The 16979-nt window shown below is 43.9% G+C and overlaps 1 protein-coding gene across 5 annotated transcripts in view; it reads right to left on the bottom strand.

Annotated features, from left to right (window-relative positions):
* Dclk1 (doublecortin like kinase 1) overlaps nt 1–16591 on the bottom strand; it is a 277895-nt gene extending 261304 nt beyond the window's left edge. For 3 of the 5 annotated variants that reach the window (XM_055596748.1, XM_055596750.1, XM_055596751.1), the window contains exons 1-3: nt 16343–16564; nt 11533–11929; nt 2897–3243 (exon numbers count right to left, since the gene is read on the bottom strand). In XM_055596748.1, coding sequence (XP_055452723.1) covers nt 2897–3243; nt 11533–11908 — 723 coding nt within the window. In that variant the 5' untranslated portion in view covers nt 11909–11929; nt 16343–16564. Of the gene's footprint in view, nt 1–2896; nt 3244–11532; nt 11930–16342 lie in introns of all 5 variants that reach the window. The other 2 variants (XM_055596752.1, XM_055596749.1) reach the window with 2 other exon arrangements.
* Nucleotides 16592–16979: the final 388 nt, after the last annotated feature.

Genomic DNA, 16979 nt, shown 5'->3' with positions numbered 1-16979 from the left:
CATCCATCCATCCATCCATCCATCCATCCATCCATCCATCCATCCATCTCTACCCTGAAAACATTCAAGTGAGATTCCTTGGGAGGAAAAAAATGTTTCCATTATAGTTTAGATCTTGGACCTCCCCCAAAGGCCTGCTTCTTAATGGCTTATTTTCCAGGCTGGTGCTATGAGAGCAAGAGGTAGACGTTCATGGGACATCTTTAGGTTATTGGAGATAAACGTAGAAGAGGATTTTGGTTATTTCATAGTACCTTTTACACTTTTTTTTTCACTTCCCAGATATAAAATGAATGCCTTTGCTCACCTGCCCAAGTTCCTATCACAGAGTGCTGCCTTGCTACTGACCCAAATGAATGGGCAACCTGGTCATTAACACCTGCAAACTACAAAACAATTTTCTCTTTATAAATTAATGATCTCAGAATTCTCATTGGGATGATGGAAATCTCCTGCCACTCTTCCAATTAAAAATTTCTCAATAGATTTGCAGCTATTCCATACTTTGACCTGATTGCCCTAATACAGAGATTATGAGCTCAAGCCATGGAGTGTCACCATATTCTTAACATGTTTAACAAATATGTCTTTCTACACTTCCCTGTTTAGGAAGAACAAGAATCCAACTATTGTAGGGATTAAACATGCTCATACATGCCATATGGTTAGAATGATGCTCAATAAACCAATTATAATTATTGCACTTCAACAGTTCTGTCACATACATTGTGACAGCTGAACCCATAAAAGCTCTACAACACAAGAATAATAATAGCCATGTCTTGGTGATTATAATGAAGCTCAGTCACATGTTTTCAAAAATCATCTGGTTCAAAACCAAGATTTGAATCCCAGTCTTTAAGTATTAAAGATTGGATTACTTCTAATAACTACCCTGGATTCCTGGATTATTCATATTGGTTATTTATATTAGTCCATAGTAAACATAGCCATTGTGAAATATTGACATTAGGGGAATTCAGAAAAGAATGAACACTTGAGAACATTATGTCAAATCTAAGGAGGAAGTAAATGATTAGTTGATACAAGAATTAGCTGAAGCAGTGGCCCCTGACCTGGTGACTTAGTATATAGCAGTTTTGAATATCCCAAATTCTAAATGAGAAAAAGCAGAAGAGGAGGAGGAAAGAAAGGCGAAGGGAGGGGGAACACTCATAAATAATTCAAAATTCTTTTGAATTAATTGAATTAACATACAAAGTAAGAAATTTCATTATAGTATCCTTATCTATTCTAATTCATCACTTTGTTCTCATTCATTTCCCTCACCCACTGTCCACCTGTGTTCCCTGTGCCACCCATTGCCACTCCCCTTCCTCTGCCCACGAAGTCCCCCCATTCTGCTTCATGTACATGGTTTGTTTTGCTTTAAAATCCTACTTTTTTTCTGAAAGTAGGTAAATGCCTATCTTGAAAAAAAAATCAGCTCAGGAAAATGCAGAACTATGGGTGGATGCGCAGCCCGTGATGGTCTATAGATGTTGTTCATCTCTTTGTTGCCAACATAATTCACAAGCCCATGGTGGGCTTGCTGGCCACTGATGTATAGATGACATTCAGGCCCCTTAGGTCTATTAGATAGAGACTATTGCCCCCACAAATCCTTATCTACATGCAAGTTTTATGAGACAAGCAGAAGATGGTCAATACTCACAGACAACTGGCACACTCCCTCGTTCCTAATGAATTTTAATAAGTTAGGACATTGAAATGGATCCCTGGGGGAGTGATCCTTCATGACTGACACTTTTTATAGTATTAGCATCTATTCTCATTCATGAAGTTTGGTTGTGTTAGCCTCCAGGAACTTTCCTGAAAGTTCTGCCTAATACAACGAGTCTCTTCATTCTGAATCTAGTTCAGATTTCAAGACAAGCTGAGCATGCAAATCCTTCAAGGTGCCTTCATATTATAAAAAGTTGTTCTAAAGAACCACATTAACAATTATATTTCAGGGAGAGTTTATGGGGAAGTGCAATGGTTTCAGGGCTAGAGGCCCCTGGTAGGTTGACCCATGCTCCAGTGGGTAATCCCATGGCCTTAAATATATACACAGCACAAATTGGATTCAGTGGCTTGTTATAAAAAAATACAGGACACAAAGTTGGAAGGGGGTGAGGAGGTGGGGGTGGACTTGGGAGGAGTTAGGGGAAGAAGGAGGGGGTGAATGTGATCAAAATACATTGCATAAAATGTAAAGCCTAATAAAATATATTGCAAAAACATATGATTCAAGCAAAGGTAATAACTCGGAAGATGATCATCGTAAACAAAAGGGCACTGTTAACTGCAAATGAGTAGCAAACATGCCACGCACATGGTCAGTGTGGATCTTTCCTGCCATTCCCCCTTCCGCATCCTGACACACCTTCTTCAAGTAGCCCAAGTGGAAACAGGCCATTCCTTAGCTACATTTAAAAAAATCTCTACAATCGATTGAACCTGCCTAATGAACACATCTGAGACATAGAATCATAAATTGTGATTTAGTGAAACAAACACCTTCTGTTTCACCCTGTCAGCCTCAGTTCCTCTCAGGATAAGGCTTTAACAAATATTAAAGGACACGAGAGAAAATTGAAAACAGAGGACAGAGCAACATTATTATGCTAGGCAAAAAAAACACTGCTGAAATGCTAAAAATAATGATTTACTCTTCAAAGACTTTTTTTCTTTGTTATGATGATTAATCCTGTCTGGTACCAACATTCACCCAGCCTTAGAGCAACAAGTGTTTGTTAACTAGGTGACCTGGTCCCTTCAACGACCAACAAAGCACGTGCTTGAGGTCCCCACTGTACGCCAGGGATAGCCCCCACCCCCAATTTCCTGATTCCTGCCCGTAAAATAAGAGTCCCTCAAGCTCCGCCCTTACCTGCTTCCCATCCAGGGTGTACAGGCGCTTCACCACACCCGAATCCAGCTTGATGGCATCGGTAATGTCAGTGAGCACCTGCTCGAAGGAATGGGCCGTCTTCTTGTTCAGCAGGATCCTGACAGCCTTCCGAGGCTTCACCCCACTCCTGATGATGGTGACCAGCTTGGGTCGAATGAAATCCTTATTCTCCCGAACCTCCGAAGGACCCCCCTTGGCAGTGGCCAGCGAGGACACTGCCCGGGAAGCTGAGGTGGTCTTGACGTTCACCGACCAGTTGGGGTTCACATTCTTGGTGTACTCCAGTTTCTTAAAGGGCTCAATGGAGCCGCAGACATAGCTTTCACCTGAGGAAGAGAGAAGGAATTTCAAATGTACACCTAAGGGAAACCATTTTCTTCCCCCACACTCTGTCTTTCTTCTCTCCTTTTCTATGTAGAGGCGAGAATTGCCTTTGACATTCAAATCAATGGAAGAATGTTTGAAAATGAATTAAAAAAAAAAAACACATCATTTCTCATTTCCAATATCTTTCTTTTGATGCAGATTAGCATCTTCGGGAGAAAACAAAACAAAACAAAAACGCACAAAAATATTTCTCTCTCATTGGCTGCTGGTAAAAATACTGATATAAACAATTCGGCTTCCAAAATTGAGACTTTCTTCTGATGTTTAAGGCATTTAAATTTTCAGCAAACTTTAAAATTAGAAGCACATACATTTGGCATCTGAGAAAACATGAAAACTAAAAACGAATCAGTACACAGCTCCTTAAATATGTAATATATAAGTTTAATAAGAGTATAATATAAAGATCCTGTTTAGAATAATGTAGACAGACAAGCATCAGATTAAAGAAATATAAAAGCTGAACAACATAATCACCCTTCTTTTCTGTCATCTGCGTCAGTTCAAACTTGATGATAAGCAAAAATGAAGAGAATAACTAGCTGTGGCTTCACAAACGCACTCTATCACAAAATGCTTATTAATAAATGGCTCAGGGATTTGCTAATGACACACTTCCTCTGAAAATATGTAGTTATACACAGAAGAACTCAACACAGGTGCCAAGAAGCAGCAAATCATGAAATAACTGATTCTAAAAACTTATTTCACTGAATGAGGTCAAAACATCATAAAATTAAAGACTGTATCACAGTCTTCCCAGCCCGACATAGGGGCTTAGTTAGTAAGCCTTGGTGACCAGAAGCTAATGAGGACAGGTAGAGTGGCCCAGACCCATGGCTAGCACAATCCATTTTCTGTTATCTAAGTCCTATTTTTAAATGAATATTTTAAATGTGGCAAGCATGCCATGCCATAGAATTAAGCAGCCACATAAAAATAAATCAACCAAAGTTTCAAAAATAACAAGACAGTTGAATATGTGTCTTAGTTTGCTTTATATTGCTGAGATAAAACACTGACCAAAAGCAGCTTGGGGAGGGAGGAATTTATTTCAGTGTCTCCCTTGTAGTATATCATGGAGGGAAGTCAAGGCAGGAACTCAAGGCAGGAACCAGGAGGCAGGAACTGGAGCAGAGGCCATGCAGGAGTACTGTTCATTGTCTTGTTCTCCATGGTTTGTTCAGTATGCTTACTTGTACATTCCAGGACCACCTGCCCAGTGGTGGCACTGCCCAGAGTGGGCTAGGTTCTTCTATATCAATCATTAATCAAGAAAACACCCCCACAGATTTGATAAAGGTCATTTGATGTGTCATTTTCTTAATTAAAATTCCCTTTTCTTGGATGACCCTAACTTGTGTCAAGATTACCAAAAACTAGCCGGCACAAAATATGTGCCAACATTTATTTTTGCTAAGGGTTTTAAACACCTTTTTCAAACATATACTTATGCCCCATAAGAACATGTAAAACTAGAAAACATGTATCCAACCCTTTTGTTGGCAGAACCTGCCTTATCCCAGATATATTTTCTTTAGGATCCATGTAGATATCATATATACATACATATACACATAAATATGTACATACACATACAAATGCCTATGTATTCATGATGCTGTGACAGGGTGTTTTCCAAAGTTTGTTGAAGGTCAGTAGGAAGAGCTATGTTCAAATTCAGGCTAGAGACTGTGCTATGTAAGCATGTGACCTTGGACCAGTCCTTTAGATTTCAGGGTAATGGTGTGCTGAATGAAATGTCACTGAGTTTCTACAGAGAGTGATGTAAAAAGCCTATAAATGCAGCTTACTGAGAGAGCATGTTCCTAGTATGCACATAGCACAGAGGCCTGGGTTCGATCCCTAGTACCCACCCCAACAGACAGTGAAGATGAAAGTATTTCAAATGCACAGCTGCTCTAAAAGTGACCAAAGGCAGCTTTACTCTTAGACATGCAGTAGGCTTGAAAGAACAATTTAAAACAGGAAGTCGGAATACAACAGACATGCCATCTGACCTGTAATCCTCATCACAGACTATGAGGCCAGTAGTAGTATGCTTCTCCTTGTAGGGCACACTAAGGCATAATGACCTAGTTAGCTGCCTCAAGGTCATGTGACTGGTAAGGATGAAACCAAGGGTCAAACAGTGATTGGTCTGACTCCAGGAACTGTGCTCTTACCCATGATTCCATGTATGTACATGTGAATATGAGGAGAACACTTGTCTGACCATGAGACAGAGGCTGTCTTTGTTAGATTTTTGTTTATTTGTTAATTTCACAGAAGCTTGAGTTATTTGGGAAAAAGGACCTCGGTTGAGAAAATGCCTCCATCAGATTGGCATGTATGTCTATAAGGGGATTTTCTAATTGAAGATTGATGTGTGAAGGCTCAGCCCACTGTGGGTGGTGTCACCTCTGGGCAGGTGGTCCTGGGTAGTATTAGAAAGGAAACTGAACAAGTCACAGGAACAAGCGAGTAAGCAGGATTTCTCCATGGCCTCTGCTTCCAGTCCTGCCTCCCAGTTCCTTCCTTGCGTTCCTGCCCTGTCTTCCCTTTATGATACACTACAAAATGTAAGTTAAAATAAATCCTTTCCTCCCCAGTTTGCTTTTGGTCATGATGCTTATCACTTTAGCAGAAAAGCAAACAGGGACAGAAAAAAAAAGTTAAGTTATAGAAAGATGAGATAGTTTTGCGTTTTTATTCTCTATTGTTCAAAATTTTCTACAATGTCTACTGTCTACTGTCTCTTCCAGTCCTAAACACAGGTGAGATTATTACTCCACGGCATGGAAGACTTGGAAGCTTGCATATAGCAATAGAAAGGAGAGAATAAATTGAAGAAATATCTCAATCAGAACTAATAAGGCCTGGGTCATCTTGGATGACACAACAAAGGTGGGGAGAAGACATAAGGTGATATTAAATCAGGTAGAAACAGAAATTCATTAATAGGATACCACAGCAATAATTATGGCAGATCTACTGATAAATGCACAGATACACAAGTAACAGCTCAAAGAGAGACAATATATCTACAAGGACTCAAAAGTTCACTGCCAAGAAGAACACGGTAACTTCAGAATAAAGAGTCGCCTTAAGTTGATGGCTCTGGGTAAGACACATGTCTGGATGTTTCTCTGAAATAACACCCTCAGGAGGATGTAGAGCTTCATATGCAGAACCCTTACACCAAACATTCAATACCAAGCCAACCATCCGGCCAACCCAGATGGGCATTCTGCAAGCTAATGGAACAGTATTCAGAACTCCCACTTGGCAGAGGTAACCAAGACACAGCAGCTAGATGCAGCGCCTGGCTGTATAACAACAATAAAATTTCCAACCTCAGTAGGGAAACCGGACTCAGCTGCTGTGTCATGTTGCTCTGTCCACTGTGTTAGATTGTAGACCTTCCATTACGGAAGATAGTCAAGGAAAAACAAGGTACCCATCTTGTGATACTTCTGTGAGACCAAGTTACTTCCTACGTGAAATATTTGTAATTTACACAAATGATTTGATTTAAAACATAAAATCCAATCCTCAGTTCATCTAGTGTATCAATATTCTCTCAATTAAAATGCTTTAATTAAAAATACAAGAAAATAAGAAATGACTTCATGACCTCAGAGCCACAGAATACAGCACCCAGCAGACATGAAAATAAAGTCATGAATTGAAAGATTCATGGCATATTTGTTTACATAAATGTTTGGATAAGTTTATAGGCAAATTGTACTACAGAACACACAATCAACAAAGTCACCGAGTTAAGATGAATATAGAAAAAAATGCACTCATTAAAACACAGGGCTGACACTTTAAAACAATAGATCCTGTGTTAGCAAAGATGACACCAATGTGGGGGGAAAATGATAAAAGTTACAAAACAAAAAACATAGGAAAAAATGCCCCTTAAATGCATGAAATGGTAGAAATTAAAACCATAACAGGATAGAAGTGTTTTTTGAAAGTTTGGCAAACGACAAGATATTGATAACAATGTCTCCTTGACCAGATTGTAAACCAAAACCACCTTGGTATATAGGAATTCCCCAATAGTCTTCTACCTCCATTCAACCATTTTCTATGCCTTTATGCTATAAATAACCCCCAGCATGAATAGGCAACATATATCCAAGTTTACTCACTAAAAAAGAAAAAAAAATATTTGTAACAACAATGGGTTGTATACATCTTAAAACCTCACCAAGAGAAGGCTAGTTAAGTGAATTAGAGTATATCCATATGAAGAATACTGTGGAGTAAATAAAAAGGACATGCTTGTTCTAAATGTTGCCGATAGGAAAGGGTCTTTAAGGTGATAATGTCATATGAAAAGCAAGGTGCAGAACTGGATGCAGATAGAGTTCCCACTCTGGGTTGGTTACATGTAGACTGTAGTATGTTTGGCAACACTAAGGAAGCACTGAAAAAAGGAAAATACGTAACTACTACACTCATTGCCTCTGGGGACTTTTGTGAAAAGGCTGTTTTGGAACTTTACAGAAATTAACTTTTAAGTTCTGGCATGTCAGAGGGAGGCCCAGTGAAAACAAATGAGCTGCAGAAAGTGAAGAAGCTACACCAAGACAGGAAGAAAAGCATCCTGAGAGCCAGGCAAGCAGAAGTCAGGATGGGAGAGAAATCACTTAACTGTGCCATTGATTGGACAGAACACTTCCTATAGCTCCAGAGTTAGGCAGCTTCCAGAAAGACCAGTGAGAGGCCAAGACTCAAGTGGGATCTGAGGAAGAGGCAGCTTCCACTGTTTTTAACAGAAGTGACTTGATAAGCACTGACTATCTGATAGCCAGGGACTCGATGTGTCATTGGTATCCTCAGAAGGAAAGGCTCAGGCCTCTCACACCCTCCGCACAGGTGCGAATGCAGGGAGAAAGCAGCCAGTCATTGCCCAGGATCCTGTTACATCTCTCTCCTGAGGGTTTGAGGGATTTGGGTGTGGTACTAGAATTTATCCACAACAGCTGTATCCCTAAAGCAGAATTGACATGGCTCAGATCTGGGGAAGGGGGGCACACCCCAGGTGAGCCACTGCCAAGCAGAGCTGCAGTCGATGGCCTCAGTGAGCATCACGATTTGTGAAAACATGCCAAGACCATTTTGAAAGCAAATCCTTGGGAATGTCACCTTCAATACACTCTTAAGTACACGTGTGTACACACATGTGTCCGCATGCCCATATACACAGAGATACAGACTCGTGTTCACTTGTTTGTACAACCACACACTCATTTGTTATATAATTTGAGCTTGGAACTGCTCCATCAGTGTGCCTCGAGCACACTTATTCATAATGATCAGGGTCTAATAATAAAACAGAAAGTGTCCACAACACTTTCTGTAAATAAAGCCTACATTTGCCATAGTCGCTTGGAATTTTTAGCCTGAGATCAAGTGAGAAAGAACAAACTTTAAAAAAATAATTGCAAGCTAAACACTCATCATTGCACTGACTAAAGGGACTTGAATTAAAACTCAAACATTCTCATCCTGGGTGAAGCAACATTTTGCATTTTAATGGGCTAAGCAAAACTGTAATAGGGAAAAAAAGCAAGTATCAATGAATTTCCAGCTACTTAAACACTAAGTGCAGCTGTGTGCGAATTGTCAGTATTTTGAATTGGGAAAAAAATATTTTAAGTGGAAATTCAAAAAAAATATGTAGACTCATACACAGAAAAAAAAAAGGGTGTCTTTTTAAAAAGTTAGAACCATCTCAAACCTCAGAATATTCCATCAGCAAGTACTTTATTTTGGTCGGGGGAAAGTATTGAGAGAAAATCAAAAGATGACGTTGGGAGCTATAAAGTCAACTCAGTGGTTAAAAACAGGTGATGCTCTTCCAGAGGACCCATGTTCAGTTCCCAGCACCCACATGCTGTCTCACAGCCATCTCTAACTCTAGTTCCAAGGTATCCAACACCCTCTTTCTGGCCTCAGGTACTGCACACACATGGTACATATACATACAAGCAGGCAAAACACTTTTACATCTAAAATAAGTATTGTTAAAAGATGGCTGTGTTTCTGAGAGCAGTGGTTACAATTTTAGAATTAAGTGAATAATTAAAACATTTGTAAGAACAAAAACGGAAACACTCATGGTTTTTTAAAAGAAACATAAGAAATATATAAGAATATAAGAAATATAATTTTTTTAAAGAAATACAAGAAATAGTAGAACAAAAAAAGATTTCATTGAGATCCACTACCAGGAACGGGAACAGGTGGTTTCTAGATAAATTTGTACCAGAGTATGTTCCTTCCCAGTCTAGTGAGACAAGTACAGAGGTGCCTTTTGTAGAAACTAAATTCACAGCATAATGTATCTTAGCACCCGCTTTACTGGGTTCAAATCCTACCTCTACCATTTCCTGCTACCCATCCCTCTCAGGGTCATCTTGCAAACCACAAGGATTCATACGCTCAAGAGGGCTCTGGAACACATACTCAGCAAGTTCAGCCAACGCACTGTCTTTGACCAAGAAAACAATAGATTGGAGCAGGCAACATGTTATGGTAAAACAAGCAGGAGAATGAGGCGGGATGGCAGCGGCGACAACCAGCCATGTCATTGCGAGGCAGGCAATACTGTCAGCCCCTTGATTCTTTGGTCAATGGGAATGGTAGGTCCAGAGCAGTTTTGAGTGGAGAAAGCAGAAGTAACTGCCTTCAAGAAGCCACAGGCATGACTCTAGGATGGAATGAGACATCAATCCCCAGCTATCTGAGGACAGGCTGAGATCTGACCACATTTTTCTACAACACCGTTACCCCACACAGGATGTCTGGTCAGATACCTGACTCATCTGGTCTTGCTACAAGAGCGCTTGGAAACCACTACCAAATGCTTACTTTCCCTTGTGTTTACCAAGGTCATACAAAGGACATGGCACAAAAATCAAAGTTGACACAGGGAGACTTCATGTCACTCTTCCCCTTTAATTTTCTGGAAGTACCCGACGTCTGAATAGAAGGAAAAAAGCCAAAGCTACAGGCATCTTGGCAGGGAGACAAGCCACCAAAGAGATGTGAATTCCCGAAAAGCAAACACACACAGCGCAGCCTGCTCCACACCGGCTGGAGTCCAGTCCCACTGTGCCTGGACTGGCACTCCTGCCAAGGGGCCAGGGGACACAGCAGGGGGGAAATCACACCCAAGCCCCAGCCAGCTACAGAGGAAGACAAGGGGGTTCTGCCTGTGTGCAGCCATGCAGCTGCAAGCCTGGACTCCAACTGGGCAGGATGGGTTGCTCCCTGCTACCTATACAAGCCCAAGACACAGCTGGACAATGGAGCCTGGCCAAATCCTACAGGAGGAGAGATGAATTCAGAGAGGCGTTGGGCCATATTGGATCTGATGACTATGCCACCTACTTCGCCCTTGCCTTGGAAACACAAGCTCAGAAAGACTTCTCCAAAGGAAGCTTGGAGATGAACTCAGTACCAGATAGCGTGCTCAAAGCCATTCAAGTCAGTCATGATTTCTACGGCAGTGAAAGACTTCATGCTGCGTTCAGATGATGGTGAGCCAAAGCAAACATGAACCATTGGAGGGCAATGTATCATTTACAGGATACCAAACCTAGACCCTGGAACGAAACTGTCCTATTTTCACATTAAATGTCCACCACAGATTATGTGTTAGTATGAACTGGACTTTAAAATAATGCCACAGGAAAACAATAGCCCTTCCCAAGAGGCATCCATGAGAAACATCAGATGACCCCATTGGTCCAGTGATCACCACTAACTTACCTAACAACAGACATACTGTTTGAGCTTTCTGGTCTCAGGTCCCCAGGGATAAAATAAATGGGTTTTACACCTTTCCACCATGCCTGAGGAAATTTCCTCAGTTCAAGACCTTTTGGATATTGTGATCCAAAAGCTCAGTTGGTGCCTACAAACACCCCTGAGCTACGAAACCGAAGACACAACGTGAGCTTTTAAGATAAACAAGACATGGGTTTGAGAAAGCATGCAGAATGCGCTGGGATTTGACTTTTTTTTTTTCCTTCTGCCTGTCATTGTTAGGGGCTAATAATGTGAATACCATTCTTTTCATTTTTACAGAACAGGAAATTGAAGCATGTTAAGCAGTAGAGGACCCTAGCCATGGGCTAAAAGACAAGTGACCCTCAAGTGGCCTCAGCTGCCTGCAGGGTCCCCAGAAGCTCCCAAAGGCTCACCTTCCACCAGCTGATCCAGGCTGGAGATCTTCTTAAGTCCATCGATGGTGTAGATGGTTCTCACCCCCTGGGGCAAATTCACGTTATCCGAGAGAGTTCGGGTCAAATCAGCCAGCAGGGCTTCGAAGGATCTGAAGCGGTCTGGAGAGATGGCGTAAACAATCCCTTTGAAGTAGCGGTCCCCATTTCTGTAGAATCGAACCTTCTTGGCTTTCTTCTCGGAGCTCAGCGTCTGCAGCGTGCGGGTACGGTAGAAGCTGCAGTGGGCGCTGTGTGTGGGGCTTGGCAGGCCGTTCACACGGGACCCCCTGCTGTACCTCTGCGCCTTGTCCCGCTCATCAAAATGCTCCAACTCCATATCTCTGCCGAATGACATGACTGGCTTGCGTTGTGGAACCTACGAGCCCCAGAAAGAGACACAGACCCGGTTACCTGAAGGTCGTGGGCTGAGACGCTCTGAGAGCAGCCGTGACTGGTGATGTATTTGGGTTGTGGAGTGGGAGAGAAAGAGGAGGAGGAAAAGCAAGGAATGGAAAAGCAGATCTCAGTGTTAATGGCCTATTACTCAACCGTAGTTTAGATAGACACAGCTCCCACTGTCGCCTGCCTACCATCCCTCAGGCTGCGTTGACATCCTCTCAAGGTGCTCCTATTTATAGGGAGAGAAACTGAAACCTGGAAGAGTTCCTCTTCAAGTTCCCCAAGAAACACGGTTGAGAATTTCAACCGGAAACACCCTTCCCTGCTCCCACTGTAAGCCTGACTGTAAGGCTCACTAGGAGCTGTGCCTGGGTTAGTGTGCCAATCCCACAAGCAGGTTTAAAATGAGCTTTCATATACTAAGCAGAGGGTAGAGGGGAGGGAGGTGGTGGTGCGGGGTAGTGGTCAGACTGTAGGAGCTTCCATCAACGTTTGCTTCTACCGCCAGATGGAGAGGAAATGAAATCAACGCATTTTTAAGAAAGACTCTGAACATAAACATGTAGCCCATATGCTAAAACGTGACTTCACCTCAACCCTTTGCTAGTGCTTAGTAATAAAATAGGATAAAAGGAAAAGACAGAAAAAGAGGGTGGGGAGAGGAGAGATAAGATGAATGGAGGAAGGGAAAGGAGGTAGAAGAGGAAAAAAAAATGGTTAGCACCATTGTTCTTCTGTCCTCCTCTGCCACTCTGTCTCTGTGGTTAAGGAAGTCAAGACATCATTCAGACTGTCAAACACAGGACCAAGTATATAACCTGAGAAACCTACTTGATTGGCACCTGTCAGACTCAGTTACACATGGGAATAAGGGTAGTATCTATTTCATCGCCCATATAAAGTTTGCATGTGGTGAGTAATGATTTATTTAAATAAAACATGCCTTTTATTCCTGACCCTGGCCCAAAGATAATTAGTGGAAACAGAGCCCTGTATTACCCCCTCTGGCAAGAGAAGCACCTGATTGCCATATCATGAGCCTCTGGGAAAAGAAAAGGCCCATACTGCCACAGTCCCCATTCTGCTTCCTATGGGGCCCTGCTATCAGCAAGCTGCTTATTGAATGGATTCATTCTTGCTGGAAGTTAACTGGTAAAGAACTGCCATACTTGAAGGGAGACCACTGTTTCTGCCCAACAAGCTGGAAAGTGGAAAAGCCTCAGTCGAAAAGATGCATGTTTAATAATAAAGTTCCAGGCACAGTTAACTAGATTGTAAGTGAGAGAGAAATTGGAAGGAAGAGCCAAGCTTCCCGGTACTTCTCAAGTCACTGGTGGGAAGTTCAGCCCAAACGCAGTAACACTCCTGCTTATCACTGTGACTTTTCCTTCATCTTCAGCAAACTGACCCCTGAGCCACTCAGAGTGGGTAAAAGTTTACACAGCAGCTGAATAAGTCAATTTAACTGAAAATGTGTGTAAACTGTGCATGATGGGCCATCTTCAGCTACAAATAGTAAGTTCAAGGTTAACATGTGATCCTGTCTCAGAAAGCTCCAGCTTAACTAGTTAGTGAATTAACTAGCTAGGGAATTTGCATCCCAGACTTGAATCGAGTAAAAGAAAACAATATTGGTGTCCAGAATACCGTGACCCCAGGATTCAGTGACACCAAAACCTTTTCTAAACCACACACAACTCCAACAAGCCAGTTAGTCTCATCAAAGCTAGTCCGGGAAACTGGATTTATCCAGAGTCTCCAAGTTACACTTGATGGAGTTGGAATTTCAAGTTTGATTTGTCATGACTCCAAAGCTTGTGCTCTTGGTCCCCAGCCCCATAACACTAGGCCCTGTTCCTAGGGGAATCATGAGTTTTGAAGTCGTCACACACCTGTCTAGACGCCAGGAACACAAGGGGAGCCGTAGGATTAAATCCCTGTCTCAGCTCAGAGTATCTTCCCTCAGACAGAAAAACTGCCCCTTCATGCTTCATAAATAATCAATTGTAATCTAATTTTGTGTCTTTATAAAAGCTGTACAAGCTGTGAAGTGGTTCTGTTAGTTCTTAAGGAAATAACTTTGAAACAGTCACCACTGGGACCAGCCCTGTTGGGATTAGCTGCGTAACAGAACCAAAATTCTGCTCTGATATTGGTACCTGCTCCTACTTTGTTCATATGTGTTAAGTAATCTGTCTTCAAAAGGTGCACGGGTTGAATGAAGAAGGGGCTGGAGGAGACTGCTTTGTTAAACCCACTCACCAAGCTCTTCAGAACTTCAGTGGGAGAGGCCGACATGGCTTTTGATTGTGTGTGTGTGTGTGTGTGTGTGTGTGTGTGTGTGTAAAGACACACTGGCCATTCTTCCATTCCTAGTATCTTCCTCCCAAGTTGATATAAGCAAAAAAGGAAATAAACTGGAACCTAGCCCAGAGTGGCACAGTTATGTGACCAGAGACGAGTAAAAATCAAGTTCTAAGGGTCTTTAGTGGTTCACAATTGGCAAAAGCCAAAAAGTCTTGGCAGCTGTTTGAACTGGGAAAGCTTTTAGGAACATGAGAATCCATTTAAAACAGAGCAGAATTTGTTTGTCTCAGTCACGGGTTCACCCAGGGCAGGTACCGCATCTCCTGCTTCCCATCAGTGAGCAGGCAGTGGTGGTGCCAGCAAAGGGAAATGGCTGTCAAGGCCACAGCCTTTCCTACGTGAAAGTCATGGCTCACTATATATGCTTTAGTCTTCTGGTAAGCGTGTTCGGTGTGAAAACAGGTGCTCTGTCCTCACCTCTGCTGGCTCAACTTTCAGAGTCTTAGTCATACGTGTGAGCTAAAAACTCTAGAGGAAAATTCTCTGGGCTTCCACGGGTTCACACTTCCTGCAGAGGAAGCTAGCTGGAACACCCTTGGCCAGCATTCACAGACCATGGGTGGCTAGGAGTCTGGGGACACAAGGGTACTGGCACCAAGGATGTTCTCAGAGTCCTCAGCCATAGAGACCACAAACCATGGGTGGGGAAGAACATGGACAGACTCTTATCAGGCATTTCCCTACAAATGTTATAAAGCCAGAAAAGCAGCACTGCTCTTCGTGGGATTTCTCACCATTCTGAGGAATATCTATAGTCACCTTTCTCTCTGTGAACAAGCTCCCATTACAGCAGTTTAGACAGACAGACAGACAGACAGACACACACACACACACACACACACACACACACACACACACAAATCTAGCATAAACCCTAGCTATCACATCTGGAAATCCCAAGGCATACTTTAACCTTTGGATTAGGATTCGGGTGGATAGAGAGGCGTGAAATAAAAAACACTTGAATGTGTCTCCTGAGTGCGTGCACCACCCCAAGCCAGCACACCACAGGACGTGAGCATCTTTTAAATTTTCTTACACGTGACCTTTCTTAAAATCCCTCCTAACCTGCATTCAGGCAACAATCCATACCTGAAACGCTGCCCTACTTTCCTTTCCCATTGAAAGGAGATATATTTAGGAACAGTCATGACACGGTTTTGTGTGTGCGTGTGTGTGTGTGTGCGTGTGTGTGTGCGTGTGTGTGTGTGTGTACACCCTGCGGTGTGGCAGCTGAGCTCGAGTGCATGCACAGTAACCCGGGCACACATTCACAGGTGCAGTCAGAGAGGGAGCTCGTCTGAATGAAACCTTCTTGTTGCTTCTCTCGCCCACAAAGATTCCCTTGGCAAATCCAGTGGCGATGCCTCTGAAAACCTGGTTTTCAAAAGCAGCCTCTTTTGTGGGGCAATGCGGCGCTGTGTGTGCTCCCCCTAGGAGAAAAAAAAAAAAATGTCTTTTCCTCTCTGCATGCTTTTAGCACTGCAGGTACTAATTCGTACACGAGGCTGCCTGGCTGTCCCCAGAGGAACTTGAGGCCATGCAGAAAGGTACTTGCAACGCCTACACTGCAGTCCCCATCAGCAGACACATGCCACCCTCCTGGGCACTCAGGAAAGCACACACACAATAAGAGGCCAGGCCCAGCCACTCCTTAGCCCGCTTGGTCCCAGCTCCAGTCCTGACAATGACAAGCGGGGACCTCTCCCAGGTCCTCCGCCCTGGCTCTCCATCTCCAACAACAAGGCGATGGAAAGCCCGGTGGGCCCAGCCCGCCAGACTCCCTGTTTAAAGCCGGTGGCACCACACAAAAGAGGCAGAAGCCAGCAGCCTAGGGGCCGCGGGCACACAACGCCTTCCGGCCGGCCAAACCTGCCAGCTCCAGGCGAGTCGCCTTTCGAGGAACGGCGGGCGGGGCGGCTGCCGCCCAGCAGAGTCCACCCCGGCCAGGGCGTCCAGGGTTGCGGTCATATGGCACCGCGGGGCCAGCCCGCTCCTTCCCCAGCCCAGGCAAAGCACGCACCGTTCGCGGGTGGCCGCTGGGTTGTCTGTGGCTGGCTGCTGGAGCTGTCCTCGCCGGGCTGGGCGCGGCTGGGGCTGCGGAGTACAAGCGTCTAGGCTGCGGCCGCTAGTGCACGGATGCGCCGGAGCTGGTCCTCATTGAAATGCGGTTCTCCGCTTTGCCTCACTCCAACCTCTCTCTCCCGAGGAGGGCGGTGGCGCGCAAGCTTTTCTTGTGTCTCACTCGCTCACACTCCCTCCCTTCTCCCTCCTTCTCCTGCTCCGCCCTCCGCCCTCCTTGGCAGGGCGCGCCCACCGTGGCTGTGTCCAGGGTCCTCCTCTCTCCTCTAGCCAGGCTTCTGGCTTCAGTGATCTCAATGATCTGGCTTGCGTGGACAACTGCCCCCTCCCTGCAGTCAAGCCCCCCCCCCCGCCCAGTCCCTAGAACGACTTTGCCAGCGGATGGGGGGGGCAGATTGGATGGCGGCCAGTGGATTGAGAAAGAACATGGACAGAGAGGGGTCTGAGGCAGGTCATGCGCAGGACAGAGAGGTGGCCCAGAACTGAGGGTGCCTTCATCAAAGAGACCAGAGGAAACCGCCCCCTGCCTCGACACACACACACACACACACACACACACACACACACACACACACACA

The sequence above is a fragment of the Psammomys obesus genome, unplaced genomic scaffold (genome assembly GCF_907164565.1).
Source record: "Psammomys obesus unplaced genomic scaffold, mPsaObe1.curated_primary_1811, whole genome shotgun sequence".
NCBI lineage: Eukaryota > Metazoa > Chordata > Mammalia > Rodentia > Muridae > Psammomys > Psammomys obesus.
This window is presented reverse-complemented; position numbering and strand designations above follow the sequence as displayed.